At 40.7% G+C, this 23660-nt stretch overlaps 2 protein-coding genes across 4 annotated transcripts in view; one reads left to right on the top strand and one right to left on the bottom strand.

Moving 5' to 3' along the window:
• Positions 1-5700, top strand: part of racgap1 (Rac GTPase activating protein 1) — a 62032-nt gene extending 56332 nt beyond the window's left edge. For both annotated transcript variants that reach the window (XM_063037043.1, XM_063037044.1), the window contains exon 17: positions 3794-5700. In XM_063037043.1, coding sequence (XP_062893113.1) covers positions 3794-3869 — 76 coding nt within the window. In that variant the 3' untranslated portion in view covers positions 3870-5700. The remainder of the gene's footprint in view (positions 1-3793) is intronic.
• Positions 5701-8648: 2948 nt separating this feature from the next.
• si:ch211-210c8.6 (uncharacterized) lies at positions 8649-14095 on the bottom strand. Of its 2 annotated transcripts, none has more exons than XM_063037406.1 (5): positions 13976-14095; positions 11780-11876; positions 10916-11022; positions 9943-10115; positions 8649-9419 (listed from the first exon to the last, which is right to left on the bottom strand). In XM_063037406.1, the coding sequence occupies exons 1-5, from the start codon at positions 14079-14081 to the stop codon at positions 9141-9143; spliced, it is 762 nt and encodes a 253-aa protein (XP_062893476.1). In that variant the 5' UTR covers positions 14082-14095; the 3' UTR covers positions 8649-9140. The 2 variants fall into 2 exon arrangements, with proteins under 2 accessions (XP_062893476.1, XP_062893477.1); XM_063037407.1 differs by having other exon boundaries at positions 8649-9416.
• Positions 14096-23660: the final 9565 nt, after the last annotated feature.

The following is a 23660-nucleotide window of genomic DNA, read 5'->3' as shown; positions in this document are numbered from 1 at the left end:
CTCCTCCTAGAGATGCTGCCTGGCCTGCTGCGTTCACCAGCAACTTGATGTGTGTTGCTTAATTGGTCACCTCTCTCTTTACCACTGATTAGCCGAATTAATTCTATTAAAATGAATATCTTACCTAAATTTATATACCTTTTTCAAGCTGTGCCTGTTTTTATTCCTAAATCTTTTTTTGACTCTTTGGATTCAATTCTTTTTTCCTATATGTGGAAGAATAAAAAACATCATATAAATAAAGCTGACCTTCAAAAAAAACAAACAATGGAGGCTTTGCCTTACCCAATTTTATGTTATATTATTGGGCAGTTAATATATGAAATATTACGTTCTGGATATATTACATTAACCGTGAGAATTGTCCTATATGGGTCTCTTTGGAAGTCAACTCTGTTATGAAATTTTCCATTATTTCTTTACTTGGATCCTTGCTTCCTTTATCTTTAAATAAGCTAACTGACAATGTGGTGGTCAAACATACTTTGAGGATTTGGTTACAGTTTAGAAAACATTTTGGTTTATTGAGATTCTCCCTCTCGAGTCCCATTTTTTTCTAATTGTTTTTTTAAACCATCTATAATTGACTTTTAGAGAATGGGGTAGATTGGGTATTAAACGATTTCAGGATTTGTTTGATGGAGGGAATCTCTCTTCTTTTGTACAACTTTCAATGAAATTTAACCTTTCCAATACCCACTTTTTTCGTTACTTACAGATTAGAGATTTTTTAAGATCTCAATTACGTACATTTCCTACAAGTCCAGATAAGAATATAGTAGATACAATTTTTAATCTGAAACCCTTTGACAACAGTTCAATATCTTACATTTACAGTCTGCTGTTGGGACTGAAAAAGGCTTCTTTAGATAAAATTAAAGGAGACTGGGAAAAGGATTTACAGATTTTCATATCTGAAGAGAGCTGGAAGATTATTTTAAAATTGGTTAACTCTTCATCATTATGTGCTCGTCATTCTTTATTACAATTCAAAGTGGTACATAGAGTTCATAAGTCTAAAGACAAGCTCTCTCGTTTCTATGCAGGTGTTTCTCCTTACTGTGTTTCTCCTTACTGTGTTTCTCCTTACTGTGTTTCTCCTTACTAATGGAGTGGCCACATTAATTCATATGTTTTGGACATGTCTGAGCCTTGAAAAATTCTGGAAAGATGTATTTCAAACCTTGTCTATACTTTTCAATGTTAGTTTTAAGCCCAATCCCTTGACTGCCATGTTTGGTATTGTTGAGGATAGTGCTACAATACTGAAGCCATCTAATTTGCGGGTGCAGGTTTCCCCCGCCATCCGAAGGTAGAGCGTTCCTATGAAACAGTTCGTAAGCCGGAATGTCGTAAAGTGAAGAAGAAATTACCATTTATTTATATGGGAAAAATTTGTGAGCGTTCGCAGACCCAAAAATAACCTACCAAATCATACCAAATAACACATAAAACCTAAAATAACAGTAACATATAGTAAAAGCAGGAATGATATGATAAATACACAACCTATATAAAGTAGAAATGCTTTTCCACAATGATTGCCGCACTGTTCTCCGTAGCGAAAATCTCACACAAGTGCTCTTGGCAGAAATACTCTCTCCAGTAACCTTTTAGCTATGAAGCTGCCAAATCATACCAAATAACACAAAAATACACAACCTATATAAAGTAGAAATAATGTATGTACAGTGTAGTATCACTTACCAGAATCAGGAAGACAGCGCCGAGCACACTGATGATGGTGTGTTAGGCTGAGTCGTCGCAGGTTGGGGTGGTGCAGTGGTCTCCAACCTCCGGGTAGCAAACTGTGATACTGATTCGTGGAGAATGCAGCGGTAGCCGGGACGCACCCAGCACATCTTTAAGAAAAAAGCCAAAATTACAAGCTAATTAATTAGGTGCCGCCTGGCACATAAATGTTGGCCCAGATCAGAGGCGACGCAGTCGGGAATTGCCTCTGATCTGGGCCGACACTTACGTGCTGGGTGGCACCTAATTAATTAGCTTGTTTATTTCGGCTTTTTTCTTAAAGATGTGCTGGGTGCATCCCAGCTACCGCTGCATTCTTCGCTGCAATGTATCGGTCCGCGGCCCAGGGTTTGGGGTGTCATCTCATTGTCGTCTGTTTCCATCAGGGCAGGCAGGTCGTCATCTTCTATGTCTGCCTGTCTCGATGTCGAAGGTCGAGGTTCGTTGTTTGCTGTGGCTGATGTGGAAGGCTTGAAAAACGACAATATGCTTGACTGCTAGCATCACGCATTTTTCTATCATCTCACGCAGTTGCTTCACGTTCAGTTCCCGGACGACTTCACCTTCCGTCCGTTCGCTAGTGCATTCGGTTTCGATTGTTATTCTTTCCTCTTCCAATTGCATCAGCTCTTTGTCTATCAGTTCTTGGTCATGGGATGGCAAAACCTCTTCAACATCATCTTTGTTAACTTCCACGAGCCAAACCCACTTTGTCCTTACTTCGTTCACCACAATCGAAACGCTTAATTATGTCTAGTTTTATGCTAAGTGTATCACCCTTACGAGCTCTTTTAGGCTTTTCCAATACCTTAGAACTCATCTTGCTAACGGCTGCTCACAGGCACGTGTTTAAGCAATGCCGGCTAGAATGCAGTTCTTGGGGTGGAGCTTGGCTGCTCGGGGCATGCGCTGCCTTTTTTCGTAACAGTGAAGACACCTTCTGTTAGCGAAAACAGGAAATTAGTGTAGGTCTTTCATAACAGCAAGGTTTTGTAAAGCGAATGTTCGAAAAGCAGGGGACACTTGTATTGGCCTTTATGTCTGTTATGGCCAGGAGGGTGATCTTGCTCAAGTGGAAGGAGGCCGCCCCTCCCACTCATGCTCAATGGCTATCTGATGTTATGTTATGGCTATATCTAGAGAAGATTCGTTGTTCGATTTCAGATTCTAAACATGATTTTCAATTGATTTTTTTTTTGCGTGCGAGTCTGTGCGTCCGTGACGATGTCTTTTTCATGGCTTTTGCAAGGGACGGAGCGAGAGAGGGAGACTGCGTGGGGCACCACTCCTCACACAGACATTTCGCAGTATTTTTTCCTTTATTTTACAAGGTTGAGTTGCGATCTCGACACTCAACCCGGCACGGATGGAAAGCGTACTCAGGAGTGGACCCGACTGGTTTCGAACCCAGGAACTTCCGCTCCCAGGTCTGGCACCGATGTCCTTGCGCCACCAGCCGGCCCTAAACATGATTTTCGAATGTTATGGGGACCTTTTTTGAGTTATTTTCATAATCTTTGAACTGTTACTGAAGTATGGATCTGAGCTATTATTATAATATTATATGGTACGGTTTTTTTTACCAACCAGCTCATTTTGGTAGTGGGGGTATATTTTTTTAATAAAATTTATTTTATTTCATTTCATAATTAAATTCTTTTCTACGTGATTGATTTGGAATATGGGATACTGTGATTTAAATGTAATGTAACTCGTATTACTTGTATCCTTATGAATTTTGTATTTGTATTCATGCAATTTATATTAATATTAATAAAAATATTGAAACATAAAAACATAAGTAATATCATTCATAACCATGTAATTAAGGCTGATCTGGAATTCTGAACATGACCAATGATTTTGTATGTGTGCTTAGTAAAGTGCTGCAAGTCTTGATGTTCCTTTAAGGGAATTAAAAGCTCTGATCCACAAAGCTGTTATCAGATTTCATTTTATATAATTTTTTTTACTTGCAAAACAGTTGTATAGTTGCCAGAAAAGTTCCCTTCCCAGATTAATATTTTTCTATTTCTTGCAGGTTTGGAAGCAAAAGCAAATCAGCTATAAACTTCAATCGAACTGGAACCTTTTTTGCATCTCCGATGTTGAAATAATTGAAAATTATTTAAAATATCTCAATCAAGTTCCTAGGACCATCACATTAACCAGTTCTGGTTAACTGCTGTTGTTATTATCAGCTATATAATACAACTATTCTAATATGATAGAATGTACTTTCCATATGACTTTAAATATAATTGATGTAGTTAATGGTGGTACTTTGTTTAAAAAATGCTAAGATTATTTTTAAATGGCTACAATCTTTGTAAAACCATTGCTAACCAATAATGTGTGGGTAGAAACTAACACTAATAGGTGAGAAAAAAAGTTTGTTTCTCAGTCCAAGGCTTTGAGAGCTGTTAAATGCAGGATGGGGGATATTTACAGCTAAATCAAAAGATTAATCCAGGAGATAATGCTGCTGCCTCTATATTTGTCTTGGTCTGCTGGAATTTTATTTCTATAATTGCCTGTTTCTGGAGTTAATAATTAGGACAATAATACAAATAAAACATACTGCCTGTAGCCCTGAGATTGGGCCTACAATGATGCAGACAAAATATTATCTATTAAGTGCTTGCATTTTTCGATAGCAGCTCTGAAAATTAGTCATTTTCATGTAATCTGTGTGCAGTTTCATACCGTTAGCAGCTCCTGGACTTTGATTTGATTCCATGCCTTTGTACTTTAATAGGAGTCTACCATAAAGCAAGCTGCCATTGAGTTGATTTTATCCTTGCAGGCTTTCAATCCATTGCAGGCAGCTGCCAATTTTTAACCCAATTAATCCCATTGGCAGCAGTTTTTAATCCAGTTATAAAGCAATCTTTGTTTTTAAACCTATTGGTTTTGCTATAAAACTAGCTTTAACATCAACAGTTGACAAGCCAATTGAATCACCATTGCCTGAAGGCATATGAGGTGCTCAATCTGTGCACAATGGTGTATTTTTTTTTTGAATTGTCAATGCAAAGAAAATTATCTCCAAAATGCACTTTTTACACCATTCGGAGTACTGAACTCCAAAATCTTAAAATGTCAGGTTATCATACAGTTTAAGAGTAGTTGCATTGCATTTTGTGATTTGTTTGCAGCAAATTTAAATCTATTTGCTCCAGATGCTTTCTAAGCCATTTAACCAGAGACTGATTTTCATGAGAACGATGTTTTATCTTTATGCATGGATCCTCTTTATTTTGTGAACATTGTGACTTCTCTATTTTGAAGTGCCAAATATGTGCACAGAATGATGCTAATCTTTGATTTGAAATGTACTGTACATTACTGTACTTAAATGGTATGTTAATATACTTCTGTGATACGTAGTAATATGCTTCTATAATGTGGTAGTAATATTGTGCTGAATTATCGAATACATTCAATGCCTAAGTAGAATATTTTGACCAAAAGTTAAAGCACATTGACCCTGAATTACGCAGACATGATTCTAAACTAGATTATGGTGTAATATTTATCAAGATTTTATACAGCATGTAAATATGTTTTCCTTGAAATTGGGTTTTTTTTTGGTTATTTGAATTATGGTAATTATAAAATGGCCTGCATCAAAGATTTCCTGTCCTCTTGAAATTTGCCTTACCAGTACCGTAACATTGTCATCAAGCATATTTGTTGAGCTGTGGTAAAACATCTGTTGGAAACTTTAAGAGCCAATCATGTTAACTAATGAAAATTAAAAGTCTGAAGTGCTCATAACCAACTGAGAATGTCTGTGGAGGATCATTGCTGATTCATTGATCAATGGTAAAAATTGAATGCATTCTTAAATGGTAAAGTGTGCTTTATGTAGTTTTCACTGTCATGTGCCCCAATATTTCAAAAGTTTCAGTTTTAATAACAGCAGTGAAGAACTCTTGTGTTTGCTTTTTTTCATCTATTGTGGAATCATTTCATTCTAACTGAAATTTATTTTCTACTCATCCTCAAGTAATTGAACTAAATTGTCTGAAGTTGCTTTATTTTGATAAATTGTGAAATAGAGCAATGCACTTTCACAATGCTATCATGTGCCATTCTGAAGTATTTTGTGTGTAGAATACAAGTGCTTACAGGGAATTGTTGATAAATCAACATTGAGTTGTGTGCCCAAATCCACTTAATCGAGCATTGGTCCGTCCTTCAGAAGACTTTACGTTATTCTGCAAAACTCTTCCAAAAGCTGTTAATGCTCCATGCCATCCACTTCTCATCATTGGCTAACCCTGTCAACATAACCTATTTCTTTCTCCATCGATACTCATCTGGCTGACCCTTAAAAGCATCTGATTTCCCTCAGCCATTCCAGCAATCCTGTGGGAGAAGTATCGTCCTGACATGCATATTTCCAGTATTTTGTGTGTGTTTTTTTTTTCAACTCTTGTGTTAAGTAGTATTTGGCAATATGTCTTTTATTGTGGAACTTCCCCACTAGTGGAAGTAGTTACCCCATGAAGCTGCTTTGTGATTTTAAAGACTCCCATCAGATATTCGTACAAACCTCAAACCAGCATCCTTTTCTAGTGAAGGGCTCCATGTTCTGCCTTTCCTGCTAGTTAAAGCCACTTTGTTCTGGTATCCTTGTGCAATGCACACACCTGATGAACGGTCTCTGCTCAAAATACCGTTTATTCCCGTCCATTGATGCTGCCTGACCTGCTGTGCGCTTCCAGCGTCTGCAGTACCTCCTGTGTCTCTGGTATCCTTGTACTATTTTGTAACTTTCCTAGTCTCATTGGGACATTTGGACATTCCATGTAGACAATTTTCATGTGGCTTATCCAAGATGGTGCCCCTCAGAAATAAATACTTCGTTGCATTCCTTCTTAATTAATGAGTTACTCTTGACTTGGAAACCAACAAAAGATCTGTTGATCTCTGCTTTTTTTTTCTCCTTCCTTCAGTATATTGGAGTAGATAAACACTTCAATATTTTGTGAAACAATTTTTTAAAAATTGAATGCTTTATGTTGTCTTTTTAGCATCTGGGGGCGGTGGGGGGCAGTGTCTCAAGATAGATAAATTTCTATTGATCCTTTCCCAGGTTTTATTTTTATCTGATCTGAACATTGGGCTATGTGTTGAACCTTGCATTCCCATAATTCATCCAGTTGCAAAAAATCACTCTGAACCTGTAGGTAGTGAAATAACAATGCTTAAAATGGTAAAGTATCACTTAGCAAAAATGTAGTTCATTGGGGAAAGCAAATGTATTAACTGGATACAAGGAAGTGTGCTGTAAATGTTCTGATTTACAATGGTATTGCAATGATACAGATCAGATCACATTATTGCAAACCATTTTAGTGGTACAATAAATGGCCTTAAGAGAGTTAATTTTTGTAACATCAATTAGGAGAACTGGAGTCATAAAAGATAACATCTTGGTTGGCTCCATGGTCCAGCTTGGGGAAAATTTAAATGCTGTCTGATCATTCTGTGATCATTGTAAAGGCAAGCATGGACAATTAATACTTGGGGTGCTGAGTGTGGAATCTTATCCAAGAATCCACTATTGCTCCTCTAGCGTTAGCAACTGGTTACTCCACGATTTTATGATCTTTATGCAAAGATTTCTGCCATGTTGAAGCCCTCCAACTTGTATTAGAACATTACATTCTTAAACATTTGGTCATTGAACAGAATTGAAAATAATTCCTGTCTTGAATTGGTAATGCAATTACAGAAGTTAGTTCTGCTAACTTAAGTAAAACCGAACAAAATGTGTAATTTTAAACTAAATGCTGATTTATTTCGTTAGTGTTAAAAATTCGTAACAACAGCCTTTTAAAGTCAACCTGGTGACTGAACATTTGAATTGGAAGTTCTGATTTAATCATGGAATTAAACGGCCTTCATCTTGGGTGTAATATAGAAAAAAGATGACAATTTATCAAAGTGGCTGAAAGGCCATTTTCATTGATTATAAGTTCTATGCTAGATGGGTAATTGCACAATACAAAAGTAAGGGGGATCAATTAGTATTGACTGATACAAATTATTTTAACAATAAGGGCATTAGGGGACAAAACTTTGACTTTCTTGTTTCACTGTATTACAGTGAAACTTGAGCCTGGATTTCATCTTCTGAGAGGTTGCTGTTTCAGCTGGAGAGCTCTGATGTGATCATGCACTAATTTTAGAGAACATACTGATTTATGGATACTTTCCTTGTGTGCAATCCCTGTGACCATTAGCACAAGATAAAATTTGTGTCCCTGGTATTAGAATGCAGACTTGCTTGTACACTGCAAGGTGCAGACTCAAGACAGCTATGCTACTGCCACTCATTATTGTTTAAGCCTCATGATCTTGTCTTCAACCTATTCAGTTCCTCTTGTTGCTAAGTTTTGCCTTCAATGAACTACTGTGTGTCACCTCCCCTATGGCAAGTTCCAACTCAACCCACTAAGTTGATGAAGCTGTTGCATGTTCTTGGGGTCCCCTTTGCAAACCAAGCCTCTGTTTCATGTTTTACTGGAAAAATTTATTATGTAACTGAAATGTGGAACACTTGAAAAAATGAATAGAATAATGAGTAGAATAACATTGACAGCCCTATACCACTGAAGTCCTGAGGATGCCAGAATGTTTCTATTGAACTAATTGTAGTAATTAAATTACACATATTTAAGACTCCCAATCAATGAACACAACCTTTTGGAATGAGGATAAATTTTAAGTGCAGAAAACCAAATATTATTTTCCTGAGTATTTGAAGAACTTTAAACAATGGCATTGGACAATCTGCAGGACCTGTTCCATAGCTCTCTCTTTGTCACTCATACTGTAGGGCAAGAATAACAAGGCAGTATTTCACCAAGTCATTTGTGAATTTTATTTTTAAATTTCAACTTAAAGAAACAATTTACAAACCTTGCTAATGCCTCCCTAAGAATGAACAAGTGGGAGTTTTTGTACTCACTACTATCACCTCTTCCCCCACCCCCCTGCCCCAGTAATGGTAACTGCAAGAAGGAATAAATGTTATCACTGAGGGTGAGAAATTGTACACAACTATTGCAAAAAAAACCCCTGCTGCGTTAATATTTTTCTTTCAGTAAATGACATTGAACAATTAACTTCAAGTAACTTTTGGTTCCAAAACTGTTTTCAAACAGAAGTACTGCTGCTTTTCACCAGCCCACTGTAATCTCAAGTACAACAATAAAACAATGCAATAATAAACAAAATCTTAAGGCATGGGAGTAATCAGTTGGTATGTTTCAGATCTCCCTTTGCTTTGAAAAATCAGTCCAATAACAAATTTACACTAGAAATTGAGAGTGGGGGGGGGTGGTAGTGAGGTTTAATGAATGGAATTTGTATTAAAATCTGAATGGCCAGACAGATGGTGTACGTTTGACATATTCGAGGTAAGCAGGATCATGTCCCCACTTTTTCATGGCTTCCTTTTCCAGAAGGGGAATTCCACTTGTGTGGGCGTGAAAGACCCACATCATTACGAGTGAGAAGACACTGATGTACTCCAATTCCTTCATTGCAGTAGAAGCAGAGATGAACAGGCCAATCCACTGAAGCAATTCACCCAAGTAGTTTGGATGCTGACTATAAGCCCAGAGCCCATGGCAAATGAATTTGTCCTGCTGAGAGAAAAGAATTGCAATGCTGTGAATCCTTACAAGAACATAGCCTTAGGTTTGCCCCCTACCCAACAAAAGATAAGTCGGAAGAATTAAATATGTAACTATTCTATCAGCTCAGCATCAGTTCCCTTAAAACTTAACCTATTATTTTCAGCCTGGAATATACATGACTTTATAACTTGCTGCAGAAGAATCATTTGTCTCTCTCTGAAATGGCCAATTCATTGCATGGAGCTACTCCGCTGTTCTATTTTCCCTAGTGCAAGGGGAATCACATTTCCATTATTCAACAACATCAAAACTTTTAATAACTGCTTCAAATAAGATTAATTTCTAAAATTGAAGGGATCTATTCCCTACCTATGTAATCCTATGTAATCTCTTGGATCAGTCCTGCTACACCTATCCCAGGAACTGTCCACGTGTGTAATATCCTTTTTGAGTAAAGACCATACAATAATAAACCACTGACTTATTGCTTACCATATCTGAGTGAGGTACAATTCCATGCAGGAGTACTTACAGCATTTATAGAATTAGTTTTGAAATTCCACCTCTGATGATCTGCAATTGCTTCTAACATTAAGCCAAAAGCCCAAATCGTCCATCCTGCGAAGTTTTGGATATAGAGATGTGTATCCTCTTTCTGAAGGTTTAAAATGAGCGCTAGGAGGAGTGTAATGAAGATCCAGACACCTGAAAATCAGAAGCATTGGGAACAAGAGCTGGAGACACAAGAGACCACAGATTCTGGAATCTAGAGCAAAAATCTGCTGGAGGAACCCAGGGTGTCGAGCAACATCTGTGAGAGGAAAGGATAGCTGATGTTTTGTGTTGAAACCCTCTGTCATGTCCTTAAGTGCCAACTATTCTTTCCCCTACAGATGCCGTTCAATCAGTTACATTCATCCATCAGATTGTTAGGAACAGGAGCTGACCAGCAATACCCTTTACCATTAAATAGCAGTATAGCTGATATGGAGCCAAACAACGTTAATTCCTTTTAAATTCTCCCCACAGCATGTAGGCAATGCTTATATTTGTTATCCATTCCCAACAACATCTTCAACTGAGCAGGGGTAAATGGGACAGTGCAGCAGACTTTTAGACAACCTCAGGTAAACAAAGAATAGAATTGGGAGTGCACTGGCATAACTTTCTCCGACAATATAATAAAATAAAAAATTGTTAAACGGGTTTTCAAAAGCATATTTATGAGATATGGGCATTCCTGACAAGGCCAGCATTTATTACCCATCCCCAAACTCCCTTGAACTATGTGTGAGTTTCTGATGGACTGATACTGTGTGGGATCTATATGTATTTCCCACACACCCTTTACTGCACTCACTATTCACAGTTCTTGGCTCCATCTTTTATCTGAACCAGTGGCGATCACCCTGCCAGATAGAGGAACGGAGTTCAAAACATTTGAGTGTGAAAAGCAGACAATTAGTAAATAGACTTAGGAAACTTAATGTGCAAAGGAAGCTCACCTTGAATAGTCCAGTAAGGAAGGAAGCCCCTACGGTTGTTTTGAACTTGAGTGAAGTATCGATACTGACCTTCTTTTATCAATCTCATGAACAGGAACAGTCTCACACTGGAATTAAACAAAATAGTACTCAGACATTGCGCTGGAGTGGGCTTCACAGTTCCGTTCCTCGCTGAGCCACTGCATAAGTTATCATAGGTGTAATTGTTGTGGACAGGAGTGCTCCTCTCCCCGTTATTGGCCAAGGGATCATAATGTCATAGAGATACAGCACAATATCTTGGTCAATATTAGAGTAGAATTAGTCTGATTTCCTGGCTATTGATAAAGGCATTGTGTTGGAGAACTGATAATCTATTGATGATTCATGCCTTTGTTTATTTTTAAGATTTCAAAAGCATCCCAACAATAATGGAGCAAGAAAATGGTGCATAGTGCTCAGCAGATCTGACAGGCTGTGGACCAAGAAAGTGTTACAATTTCAGTGCTATGGCTTTCTGACAAAAGACCAACAGCTTTGAAACATTAACGCTGTTACTTTCTGCACAGGGACAGGATGTCAGAAATGATTCTGGTACCTTATGGAAGATGCACAATTGTGGACGGAACTGGGTTTAATTATGATGCACAATACCGTTAAACAGCCAGCCAACCAAAAATACTAAGTTTTTGAACAAAGTATAGGGATACAAGGAAAGGGGAGTGGGGCAAGCACACAATGAATCAAATGGCCTCCTTTTTGAGGTGCACTATTCTTTTGATTTCATGACATCAAGCCAATTTGCTTTGGATATTTGCAGCCATTACCATTTCAGGCTGGAGACTTGGTTCAGATATACATTCTCAATCTGTTCTGTACTCTTACCTCAAACCCCATGTGGTTATCAAAGGTATTTTCTGTCCCAAGGAAATAGTGCCATTCCACCTAGGACTCAAGAGAGTCGATAGGAAAGTCCCTGGTCCTGTAAACAAGTGAACTATATGTAAATTGACGTGAAGAATTTGAAAGATATTTGTCAGCAGCATAGAGATAAAACTGTTGAACCTGAGAAAGAGAAGAGAAACAGCTATCATAGCCTTTACAGCTGAAGTCAGAAGTTTACATACACCTTAGCCAAATACATTTAAACTCCGTTTTTCACAATTCCTGACATTTAATCCGAGAAAACATTCCCTGCCTTAGGTCAGTTAGGATCACGACTTTATTTTAAGAATGTGAAACGTCGGAATAATAGTAGAGAGAGTGATTTATTTCAGCTTTTATTTCTTTCGTCACTTTCCCAGTGGGTCAGTTTACATACACTTTGTTAACATTTGGTAGCATTGCCTTTAAATTGTTTAACTTGGGTCAAACGTTTTGGGTCACCTTTCACAAGCTTCTCACAGTAAGTTGCTGGAATTTTGTTCCATTCCTCCAGACAGAACTGGTGTAACTGAGTCAGGTTTGTAGGCCTCCTTGCTCGCACATGCTTTTTTAGTTCTGCCCACAAATTTTCCATTGGATTGAGGTCAGGGCTTTGTGATGCCCACTCCAATACCTTGACTTTGTTGTTCTTATTTTGCCACAACTTTGGAGGTTTGCTTGGGGTCATTGTCCATTTGGAAGACCCGTTTGTGACCGAGCTTTAACTTCCTGGCTGATGTCTTGAGACGTTGCTTCAATATATCCACATAATTTTCCTTCCTCATGATGCCATCTATTTTGTGAAGTGCACCAGTCCCTCCTGCAGCAAAGCACCCCCATGCTTCACGGTTGGGATGGTGTTCTTCGGCTTGCAAGCCTCACCCTTTTACTTCCAAACATAACAATGGTCATTATAGCCAAACAGTTCAATTTATCGACTTATCGACCTTCAGACCTTCCAAGAACCTTCTCTCTAGTTATGGTAACTTCATTCACTTCTGCCCTGACACTTTTGAACTTCCACCATACTGCTAGTGTCTTCCAGTGAGGGCAGATCCAAAATACTTCTTCAGTTCATCTGCCGTTTCCTTGTCCACATTACTACCTCTACAGTACAATATCGACTCTCACCCCTCTTTTATACATTATGTATCAGAAGTAATGGTAATTTCACACACTTCCTGACCCCAGACACTTGGAACTTCCACCATACCACTAGTGTCTTCCACAGTGAAGACGGATGCAAAATACTTATTCAGTTCGTCCTCTATTTTCTTGTCCCCTGTTACTTCCTCTCCAGCATCGTCTTCCAGCGGTCCGATATCCACGCTCGCTTCTCTTTTACACTTTATGTATCTGAAGAAACTTTTGGTTTCCTCTTTAATATTATTGGCTAGCTTTCTTTCATATTCCATCGTTACCTTCTTAATAACTTTTTAGTTGCCTTCTGTTTGTTCGAAAAGCTTCCCAATCCTCTAACTTCCCACTAATTTTTGCTCTATCATATAGCCTTTCTTTGGCCTTCTCGTGTTAGCCACTGGTTGTGCCATCTTTCTTTTTGAATACTTCTTCCTTCATTATACTGTATTAAAACAACTGCAGCTAAATCATGACAGAACTAGAGTACAGGGCAGCTTATCAATCCACCATGCCTCAGCAGTTTCTTTGAAGATTTCATTTTGTCCCACTCTTGTCCCCAAGCCATCAAACTTCCCCCTTTCCAAATACTCATCGAATTTTTTTGTTGTTTGTTAATTTAGGATCTGCTCTCCCTGCCCTTCAAGGAAGTGAATGAAAAATTCTCATCTCTTTCCTCCAATAACCAACTGATGTGATATTTTACCACTGTTCGCCATCTAAATCTTGTTCGACGCCTGATTCTTGGATTCCTCCCCTGTCAAGAAGATCAAACGGTCTCAACTATTTGAATCTTTTTGAACACAACGTCAAACGATCGAAGCAAGCCCACTTGAAGTCCTTCAAAATATTTAGCGTAGAAAGAGTATTATTAGTATTGACAAAGGTGGGGGGAGTTAATTCAAAATTCTGGTCAATTGCCTCAACTTGTGCGAGGGAAACCGCCTAAACATTTAATATTAAATTTCTTGTCAGTTGCCAGCACCTGACGGTACCGTCGCGCGCCATCGCAGCACCAACCTGCCAAATCATAAAACAAATCAGTTTGCAAAATGCTTGCCACATTCCAGATGACCCACTGAATAGCCAGATCTGTCGCCGCGCATTTAATTAGGATTTGCTCCATGTTTCTGACGAGCCTTTGTCAATCGACAGCCCGGTGTCGAGAGAGCACAATAAAGCCTCAAATGCGACGTGAAGCGGTTGTTTTTTTTCCTCAAATGGCGCGCGTTTTTGTCCGGACCGGGTGTTGTAGAAAAAGTGCACTGTACAATGTCGTTCCTAGTAACTAACATTCAGTGATATAGAACAGGAAATCAGCACCTGTTTCCTGGAGAATCATGGCTATAATGCAGAAATGTGAAATTTCTACTATATAATGCAGTTCCCGGTAACTAACTGTGTCACAAAGAACTCGGTAGACGCACTCATTACACACGCGCATTCACTCTCTCTCTCTCTCTCCCTCACTCTCTCTCTCACATACACGCACGCACACACACACACACACAAACATTGCTTTAATGTCTAACCCCGGTATAGTCTCACAATTAACCTATTGTTTTCCCTCCACATTCAGAGTAAGACATCAAAGTTTAGCTTAATTTCATTCTAAGTGTGCGAATGTGTGGGGTCCTAAATCGGCTAAAGCTTCACGGTGCCTTTCCCGCCATACACGGCGGAATATTCCAGTTCTTTAGTAATGGGGATATGCAAACGTGTATATGGTGTTTGTAAACTCTGTTTAAGGTAAATAGTTCTCTTTGTTTTGTAAATACATTGTGGAGTAGATAATATTCTAATTCACGTGTAGTCTGAAGTTAATTGTGTTGGTAATTAAAGATGGTATGTCCTAGTGCCGAATAAAAAAGCTTATTGCTCGTCGGTGACGGAGAAATAGGGGTTGTCAGGAATTTACGCTCGACGCGCAATAAGCACGGAAATAATACTACGTTTACTTGTAGATATAGGTTTGTAAATAGTGGTATTTTTCTTTAAAGTATTTTCATTGATTTTGGACGCACCCCTGCCAAGTGACTCCAGCCATTTTTTCCATTGCTCATAGGAATCTAACATAGGATGACACTACCTGGCAGACCCAGTATTCCTTTGGCTATTACCATACCCAGGCCATCCTCTCGAACCTGGGGAGATGGTTCACAATATCGTCACCTTATTGATAATAAGGCATCATGGGACCCTTCTGCAGGCTTTGGAGTTCCTTCCTGAAAGCATCATTTCTCCTCTGCTGGGCATTCAAAAAGTCTCTGAACAGATTTTCTGGGGAGGGTTCAGAGATGGTGCCGTTTGAAGGCCCTTCTAAGATTGGCCCTGGACTGAAGTTCTTTCTCCTCAGTTTCCCTTCATTTTTCACCTCAGTGTTTTTCCTGAGCTGGGGCCACAATCCTACTTTCCCCTGAGTTGAATGCACCCCTTTGCGACTAGCCATCCCACCACTGCCACCACATGTGGATTCTGACCAAAGAAAAAAATGTCTGGAGTCGTTTAGCACTTCAGTCCAAGGGTGTTTGCATCAAAAATCAAGAAATCAGCACGAAGTTCGGTTTGGGAATCATGGCTGTAATGCAAAAATGTAAAATTTTCTACTATATAATTGCAACAAAATAAAAACAATGATGCATGAACATAACACTAAATATATGATTTAACAATGCAACCCAAATTAGTAAAATAAAGAAAACCAATCAATGAAGTTGTGTCGTGTTGCACATCTTAGATAACAGAGGGTCTATTTTTGCTTAGCAATATTCTTAACTTGTCAAAATCCCACTGGCTCAATTTGTCTATTATAAACCTACTGACTCTGACAGCTACATGGACTATACCTTTTCACACCCTGTTACTTGCAAAAATGCCATCCCCTTCTCTCAATTCCTCTGTCTCTGCCACATCTGCTCTCAGGATGAGGCTTTTTTATTACAGAACGAAGGACATGTCATCCTTCGTCAAAGGAAGGGACTTTCCTTCCTCCACCATCAACGCTGCCCTCAACTGCATCTCTTCAATTTCACGCACATCTGCTCTCACTCCATCCTCCCACTACCCTCCCAGGGATGGGGTTCTTGTTGTTCTCACCTACCACCCCACCAGCCTCTGCATCCATTACATAATTCTCTGAAACTTCTGCCATCTCCAGTGGGATCCCACTACCAAGCACATCTTTCCCTCACCCATCCCCCCCCCCCCCCCAGTTTCTGCTTTCCGCAGGGATCGGTCCCTACGCGACTCCCTTGTCCATTCATCCCTCCCACTCATCTCCCTCCTGGCACTTATCCTTGCAAGCAGAACAAGTGCTACACCTGTCCCTACACCTCCTTCCTCACTACCATTCAGGGCCCTAAAAAGTCCTTCCGAGTGAGGTGACACTTTTACCCGTGAGTCTGTTGGGATTGTATACTGTGTCTGGTGCTCCTGGTGTGGTTTCCTGTATATCGGTGAGACTTGACATAGGTTGGGAGACTGCTTTGCTGAGTACCTATGCTCCGTCCTCCAGAGAAGTGGGATCTCCCAGTACGACCCATTTTAATTCCACTTCCCATTCCCATTCCAATATGTCAATCCATGGCCTCTTCTACTGGTGCAATGAGGCCACACTCAAGTTGGAGGAACAAAACCTTATATTCCATTTGGGTAGCCTCCAACCTGATGGCATGAGCATCAATTTCTCAACTTTCTGGTAATAACCCCCCACTTTCATCATTCCCCATCCCCTTTTCCCTCTCTCACCTTATCTCCTCACCTGCCCATCACCTCCTTCTGATGCACCTACCCACTTTTCTTTCTTCCATGGCCTTCTGTCTTATCCTATTAGATTTCCCCTCCTCCAGCCCTGTATCACTTTCACCAATCAACTTCTCAACTCCTTACTTCATCCCTCCTCACCCCGATTTCACCTCTCACCTTGTGTTTCTCTCTCCCTTCCCCCCCCCCCGATTTTAACTCTACTCCTCATCTTTTTATCTCCAGTCCTGCCGAAGGGTCTCAGCCTGAAACGTCGACTGTATTTTTTACCATAGATGATGCCTGGCCATACGACCATAAGACCATAAGACAAAGGAGCAGAAGTAGGCCATTTGGCCCATCGAGTCTGCTCCGCCATTTTATCATGAGCTGATCCATTTTATCCTATTTAGTCCCACTGCCCCGCCTTCTCACCATAACCTTTGATGCCCTGGCTACTCAGATACCTATCAATCTCTGCCTTAAATACGCCCAATGACTTGGGCTTCACCGCTGCCCGTGGCAACAAATTCCATAGATTCATCACCCTCTGACTAAAAAAATTTCTTCGCATTTCTGTTCTGAAAGGGCGCCCTTCAATCCTGAAGTCATGCCCTCTTGTACTAGACTCCCCCATCATGGGAAACAACTTTGCCACATTCACTCTGTCCATGCCTTTTAACATTCGAAATGTTTCTATGAGGTCTCCCCTCATTCTTCTAAACTCCAAGGAATACAGTCCAAGAGCGGACAAACGTTCCTCATATGTTAACCCTCTCATTCCCGGAATCATTCTCGTGAATCTTCTCTGTACCCTCTCCAACGTCAGCACATCCTTTCTTAAATAAGGAGACCAAAACTGCCCACAGTACTCCAAGTGAGGTCTCACCAGCGCCTTATAGAGCCTCAACATCACATCCCTGCTCCTATACTCTATTCCTCTAGAAATGAATGCCAACATTGCATTCGCCTTCTTCACTACTGACTCAACCTGGAGGTTAACTTTAAGGGAATCCTGTACGAGGACTCCCAAGTCCCATGCATCTCAGAACTTTGAATTCTTTCCCCATTTAAATAATAGTCTGCCCGTTTATTTTTTCTGCCAAAGTGCATAACCATACACTTTCCAACATTGTACTTCATTTGCCACTTCTCTGCCCATTCTTCCAATCTATCCAAGTCTCTCTGCAGACTCTCCGTTTCCTCAGCACTACCGGCCCCTCCACCTATCTTCGTATCGTCAGCAAACTTAGCCACAAAGCCATCTATTCCATAATCCAGATCGTTGATGTACAACGTAAAAAGAAGCAGCCCCAACACTGATCCCTGTGGAACACCACTGGTAACCGGCAGCCAACCAGAATAGGATCTCTTTATTCCCACTCTCTGTTTCCTGCCAATCAGCCAACGCTCTATCCACGTATGTAACTTTCCCGTAATTCCATGGGCTCTTATCTTGTTAAGCAGCCTCATGTGTGGCACCTTGTCAAAGGCCTTCTGAAAATCCAAATATACAACATCCACTACATCTCCCTTGTCTAGCCTACTGGTAATTTCCTCAAAAAATTGTAATAGGTTTGTCAGGCAGGATTTTCCTTTAAGGAATCCATGCTGAGTTCTGCCTATCTTGTCATATGCCTCCAGGTACTCTGTAACCTCATCCTTGACAATCGACTCCAACAACTTCCCAACCACCGACATCAAGCTAACAGGTCTATAATTTCCTTTTTGCTTCCTTGCCCCCTTCTTAAATAGCGGAGTGACATTTGCAATCTTCCAGTCTTCCGGAACCATGCCAGAATCTATCGACTTTTGAAAGATCATTGCTAATGCCTCCGCAATCTCCACAGCTACTTCCTTCAGAACACGAGGGTGCATTCCATCTGGTCCAGGAGATTTATTGACCTTTAGCCTATTCAGCTTCCTGAGTACTTTCTCTGTCGTAATTGAGACTGCGCACACTTCTCTTCCCTGCCACCCTTGAGTGTCCGGTATCCTGCTGTCTTCCTCAGTGAAGACTGATGCAAAATACTTGTTCAGTTCCTCTGCCATCTCCTCCTCTCCCATTACAATTTCTCCAGTATCATTTTCTATCGGCCCTATATCTACTCTCACCTGTCTTTTACTCTTTATATACTTGAAAAAGCTTTTAGTATCCTCTTTGATATTATTTGCTAGTTTCCTTTCATAGTTAATCTTTTCTCTATTAATGACCTTCTTGGTTTCCTTTTGTAAGGTTTTAAAAACTTCCCAATCCTCTGTCTTCCCACTAATTTTTGCTTCCTTGTATGCCCTCTCCTTTGCTTTAACTTTGGCTTTGACTTCTCTTGTCAACCACGGTTGCATCCTTTTTCCACTCGAAAATTTCTTCTTTTTTGGAATATACCTGTCTTGCACATTCCTCATTTCTCACATAAACTCCAGCCACTGCTGCTCTGCCGTCTTTCCCGCCAGTGTCTCTTTCCAGTCAACTTTGGCCAGTTCTTCTCTCATGCCACTGTAGTTTCCTTTACTCCACTGAAACACCGACACGTCAGATTTCGGCTTCTCTTTTTCTAATTTCACAGTGAACTCAGTCATGTTATGATCACTGCCTCCTAAGGGTTCCTTCACCTCAATCTCTCCAATCACCTCCGGTTCATTACACAATACCCAATCCAGTACAGCCGATCCCCTAGTGGGCTCAACAACAAGCTGTTCTAAAAAGCCATCTCGCAGACATTCTACAAATTCTCTCTCTTGAGATCCAGTGCCGACCTGATTTTTCCAATCTACTTGCATGTTAAAATCCCCCACAATTATCATAACACTGCCCTTCTGACAAGCCTTTTCTATTTCCAGTTGTAATTTGTAGTCCACATCCCTGCAGCTGTTTGGAGGCCTATAAATAGCTGCCATCAGGGTCCTTTTACCCCTGCGATTCCTTAGCTCAACCCATAAAGATTCTGCACCTTCCAATCCTATGTCACCTCTTTCTAATGATTTAATATCATTTCTTACCAATAAAGCCACGCCTCCCCCTCTGCCTACCTTCCTATCCTTCCGATACTCCATGTATCCTTGGACGTTCAGCTCCCAGAGACATGCATCCTTTAGCCAGGTCTCAGTGATGGCCACAATATCATACCTGCTGAGTTCCTCCAGCATTTTGTGTGTGTTAATTGCGTCTATGAAATCAGCACTGAAGAAGGTTTATTTGTCAGGAAAAGGTATACTTTACTGAGCATAAACGAGAGTATAGCAAGCGTGGATCCCAGAGTGACTAGACGAGGGTACCATTACCTTGCAGAAATCCAATAAACAGTTACAGTAGAAGATCGAAATTGCAGTATGTCGAAGTACTTACCACTAGGCAAGAAACTGTCTGCACACCACTAGTCACAGGCCTTCAGTCAAAGAAGCAACCATCTACTACCACTCTCTGGTTTCTCAATGTCTCAATGAAGTCAATGTCTAATCCAATTTACTACCTCATCTTGAATGCCCACTACTGATGTCAGTCTCACCAGCATGTAATTTCCTGGCTTACCCTTAGAGCCTTTCTTAAACAGCAGAACAACATTTGCTATCAACCAATCCTCTGGCACCTCACCCATGGCTCAGGATGTTTTAAATCCCTGCTAGGGTCCCCGCAATTTCTGCACTAGCCTCCCACAGGGTCCGAGGGAACACCTCGTCAGGCCCTGGGGATTTATTCATCTTGATTTGCCTCAAAAGAGCAAACACCTCTTCCTCTGTAATCTGTATATGTTCCACGACCTCACTGCTATGTTGCCTCACTTCTATAGACGCTGTGTCTGTCTCCCAAGTAAATACAGGTGTAAAAAATCCATTTAAGATGTCCCTCAGCTCTTTTGGCACCATGTCTGGATGACTACTCTGATCTTCCAGAGGACCAATTTTGTCCCTTGCAATCCTTTTGCTCTTAATATATCTGTAGAAGCCCTTATTATTCTCCTTCACCTTATCTGCTAGAGCAACCTCATGTTTTCTTTTGACCCCTCTGATTTCCTTTGTAAATATTCTCTTGCATTTCTTATACTCCTCAAGTACCTCATTTGTTCCTACCTGCCATGCACCTCCTTTTTCTTCTTAACCAGGGCCTCACTATCTCTCGAAAACCAGAGTTCCCTGAACCTGTTATCCTTATCTTTTATTCTGACAGGAACATGCAAACTCTGTGCTGGAAAACAGCCTGTCCCGATCCACAGTTGCCAGATCCTTTCTGATACCATCAGAATTGGCTTTTCTCCAATTTAGAATCTCAACCCAAGGATCTATCCTTTTCCATAATTACCTTGAAGCTAATGGCATTATGATCACTACGTGCAAACTGTTCCCCTGCACAAACTTCTGTCACTGGCACTGTCTCATTCCCTAAAAGGAGATTAAGTACTGCACACTCTCTCATTGGGACATTCTACATACTGATTAAGGAACCTTTCCTGAATACATCTGACAAACTCCTTTCCCATCCAGCCCTTTTATAGTATGGGGGTCCCAGTCAAAGTGCAGAAAGTTAAATCACCTACTATCACAACCAATGAGGTTTCTTACAACAGTCTGATCTCTCCACAAATTTGCTCCTCTGTCCCATGGACTGTTAGGTGGTCTATAATATAATCCCACTAATTTTGTGATACCTAGTTTATTCCTCAGTTCTATCCATAAAGCCACACTAGACGAGCTCTCCAGTCTGTCCTGACTGAGCATTGCTGTGACATTTTTCCGGACTACTAATGCCACCCCTCCCCCTTTAATCCCTCCTGCTCTGTCACGATTAAAACATCGGAACCCTGGAAATTCGAGCTGCCAGTCCTGCCCCTCCAGCAACCAAGTCTCACTATGGTTACAATATCATAATTCCATGTGCTGACCTGTGCCCTGAGTTTCTTACAGCACTCTTTGCCTTGAAATATTTGCAGCTCTGAACATTAGACCCTTTGATTGCTGATTTTGTATGTTGGCTTAACAACATGTCTCCACAACCTCTCCACTGTCTGTTCTGGCGCTCTGCTTCCCATCCCCCTGCAAATCTAGTATAAACCTCCCTGCAATCATTGTGGCTCATTGCATAAATACTCCTTTTTAAATGCTTCCCTCCGCGAGGAAGTCTTTAGAAAGTATTATCGGTCCTTAGCTTTCAACTCTCCCTCTCTTAAAATTGATGTACTGCCGTGTCATTGACTTGCCTCAAGGCCACCCATGTGTTTTAACTTCCATCTCATTTGTTTCAAATTCATTTTCTCTATGGACTGTGAATCAGTGCCTTGGTGATTTAAATAATTATCTCTCTCTCTCTCTCAAACAAGAGAAAATCTGCAGATGCTGGAAATCCGAGCAACACACACAAAATGCTGGAGGAACTCAGCTGGCCAGGCAGCTTCTGCGGAAAAAAGTACAGTCGATGTTTTGGGCTGAGACCCTTCGGCAGGACAGGTTCCTTCTCTCTTTCTTTCTCATTAACCACTTCACAAGCAATGGTGCAAGTCTGGCACCTGTTCTTCAGTGCCAATTTACCATGCTTGTTTGCTGACTTGCAACCAAATGCGTCTGTGCACTCACTGCTGTATCCCACTGTCACGCCACATGCAATATCTCTTGTAAATCAAACTTTGGCTTTCCGGAGATCTTCATGAGACAACACAAAGAGTCTGGGTCTCTCTGTGTTTGTCTCTCCATGCTTCAAGCAGTGGTCAGCAGTTCTCTTAAAATATTCACAGACAGCAACACAAATTTCCCCAAGAGAAAGTACCTGTTCATTACAACATCTTTCTTAACTTAAACTTTGAAACCAAACTATTATCGACACACATATCATTTATCCTTTCAGAACAATATTGAAAAAAAAGTTCAATTTCAAAGTTTAAAGTAAATTTATTAGCAAAGTACATATATGCAACCATGGAGCAGTGATAGACCGGAGCTACAAGGAGGTAGACACCCCAAGGCTACAGGAGACATAAATGGGTTACTGTCAGGAGAGGGCAGGGAAAGCATCAGATAGTGGAGAGCACCCCTGTGATCATCCCTCTCAACAATAACTACTCCATTTTGAGTACCTTTGGTGGGGAACGAGCTACCTGGGGGAAGCAACAGTGGCCATGCCTCTGGCACTGAGTCTGGCCCTGTAGCTCAAAAGGGTAGGGAACTGAACAGGATGGCAGTAGTAATAGGGGACTCTATAGTTAAGAGGACAGACAGGTGATTCTGTGGATACGAAAAGGAAAGTTTGCCTCCCAGGTCCAGGGTCCGTGATGTTTCTGAACACCATCCTGAAAAGGGAGGGTAAGCAGCCAAAAGTCATGGTACATATTGGTACCAATGACATGGGTAGGAAAAAGAGAGGAGGTCCTGAAGAAAGAATACAGGGAATTAGGAAGGAAGCTGAGAAGCAGGACCTCAAGGGTGGTAATCTCAGGATTGCTGCCTGTGCCATTGACAGTGAGGATAGGAATAGAATGAGGCGGCAGATAAATGTGGCTGAAGAATTGGAGCGGGAGGCAGGGATTCAGATTCTGGATAATTGGGATCTCATTTGGGGCATGTGGTACCTGTATAAAAGGGACAGGTTGGACTTGAATCCAAGGGTACCAATATATTTGCGGGCAGGTTTGCTAGAGCTGTTGAGGATGGTTTAAACTGATATGGCAGGAGGATGTGAACCAATATGACAGAGCTGAGGATGAGCTAGCAGGTTTACAAGTAAATGATGGATGTAACATGAATGTAAGGAAGGACAAGCCAATGATTGGGTACAAATGCAGACAGAGCAAAGAGTTAAATTGTACCACAGAGGCATAGTTCAAAAGGGCAAAGAATGCAGGACTGAAACTGCTGTCTTTAAATGCACGTAGTGTTTGGAATAAGGTGGACGACCTCATGGCACAATTAGAGGTTGGTTGTTATGACATTGTGAGCATCACTGAGTCATGGCTGAAAGAAAGGCATAGTTGGGAGCTTA

Source organism: Mobula hypostoma, chromosome X1, assembly GCF_963921235.1.
Source record: "Mobula hypostoma chromosome X1, sMobHyp1.1, whole genome shotgun sequence".
In the NCBI taxonomy this organism is placed as follows: domain Eukaryota; kingdom Metazoa; phylum Chordata; class Chondrichthyes; order Myliobatiformes; family Myliobatidae; genus Mobula; species Mobula hypostoma.
The sequence above is the reverse complement of the archived record's forward strand: the minus strand, read 5'-3'. Positions and strand labels throughout refer to the sequence as shown.

Bases quoted from the DNA above. Each gene is read 5' to 3' on its own strand.
- si:ch211-210c8.6 (XM_063037406.1), bottom strand. From the start codon at position 14,081: ATGGAGCAAATCCTAATTAAATGCGCGGCGACAGATCTGGCTATTCAG. The intron at 11,023-11,779 runs GTAAGAGTACAG...GTTTAATTCCAG, and splicing joins ATAACCACATGGGGTTTGAG to TGTGAGACTGTTCCTGTTCA. The intron at 10,116-10,915 runs GTGAGCTTCCTT...TCTGATTTTCAG, and splicing joins TCCTTACTGGACTATTCAAG to GTGTCTGGATCTTCATTACA.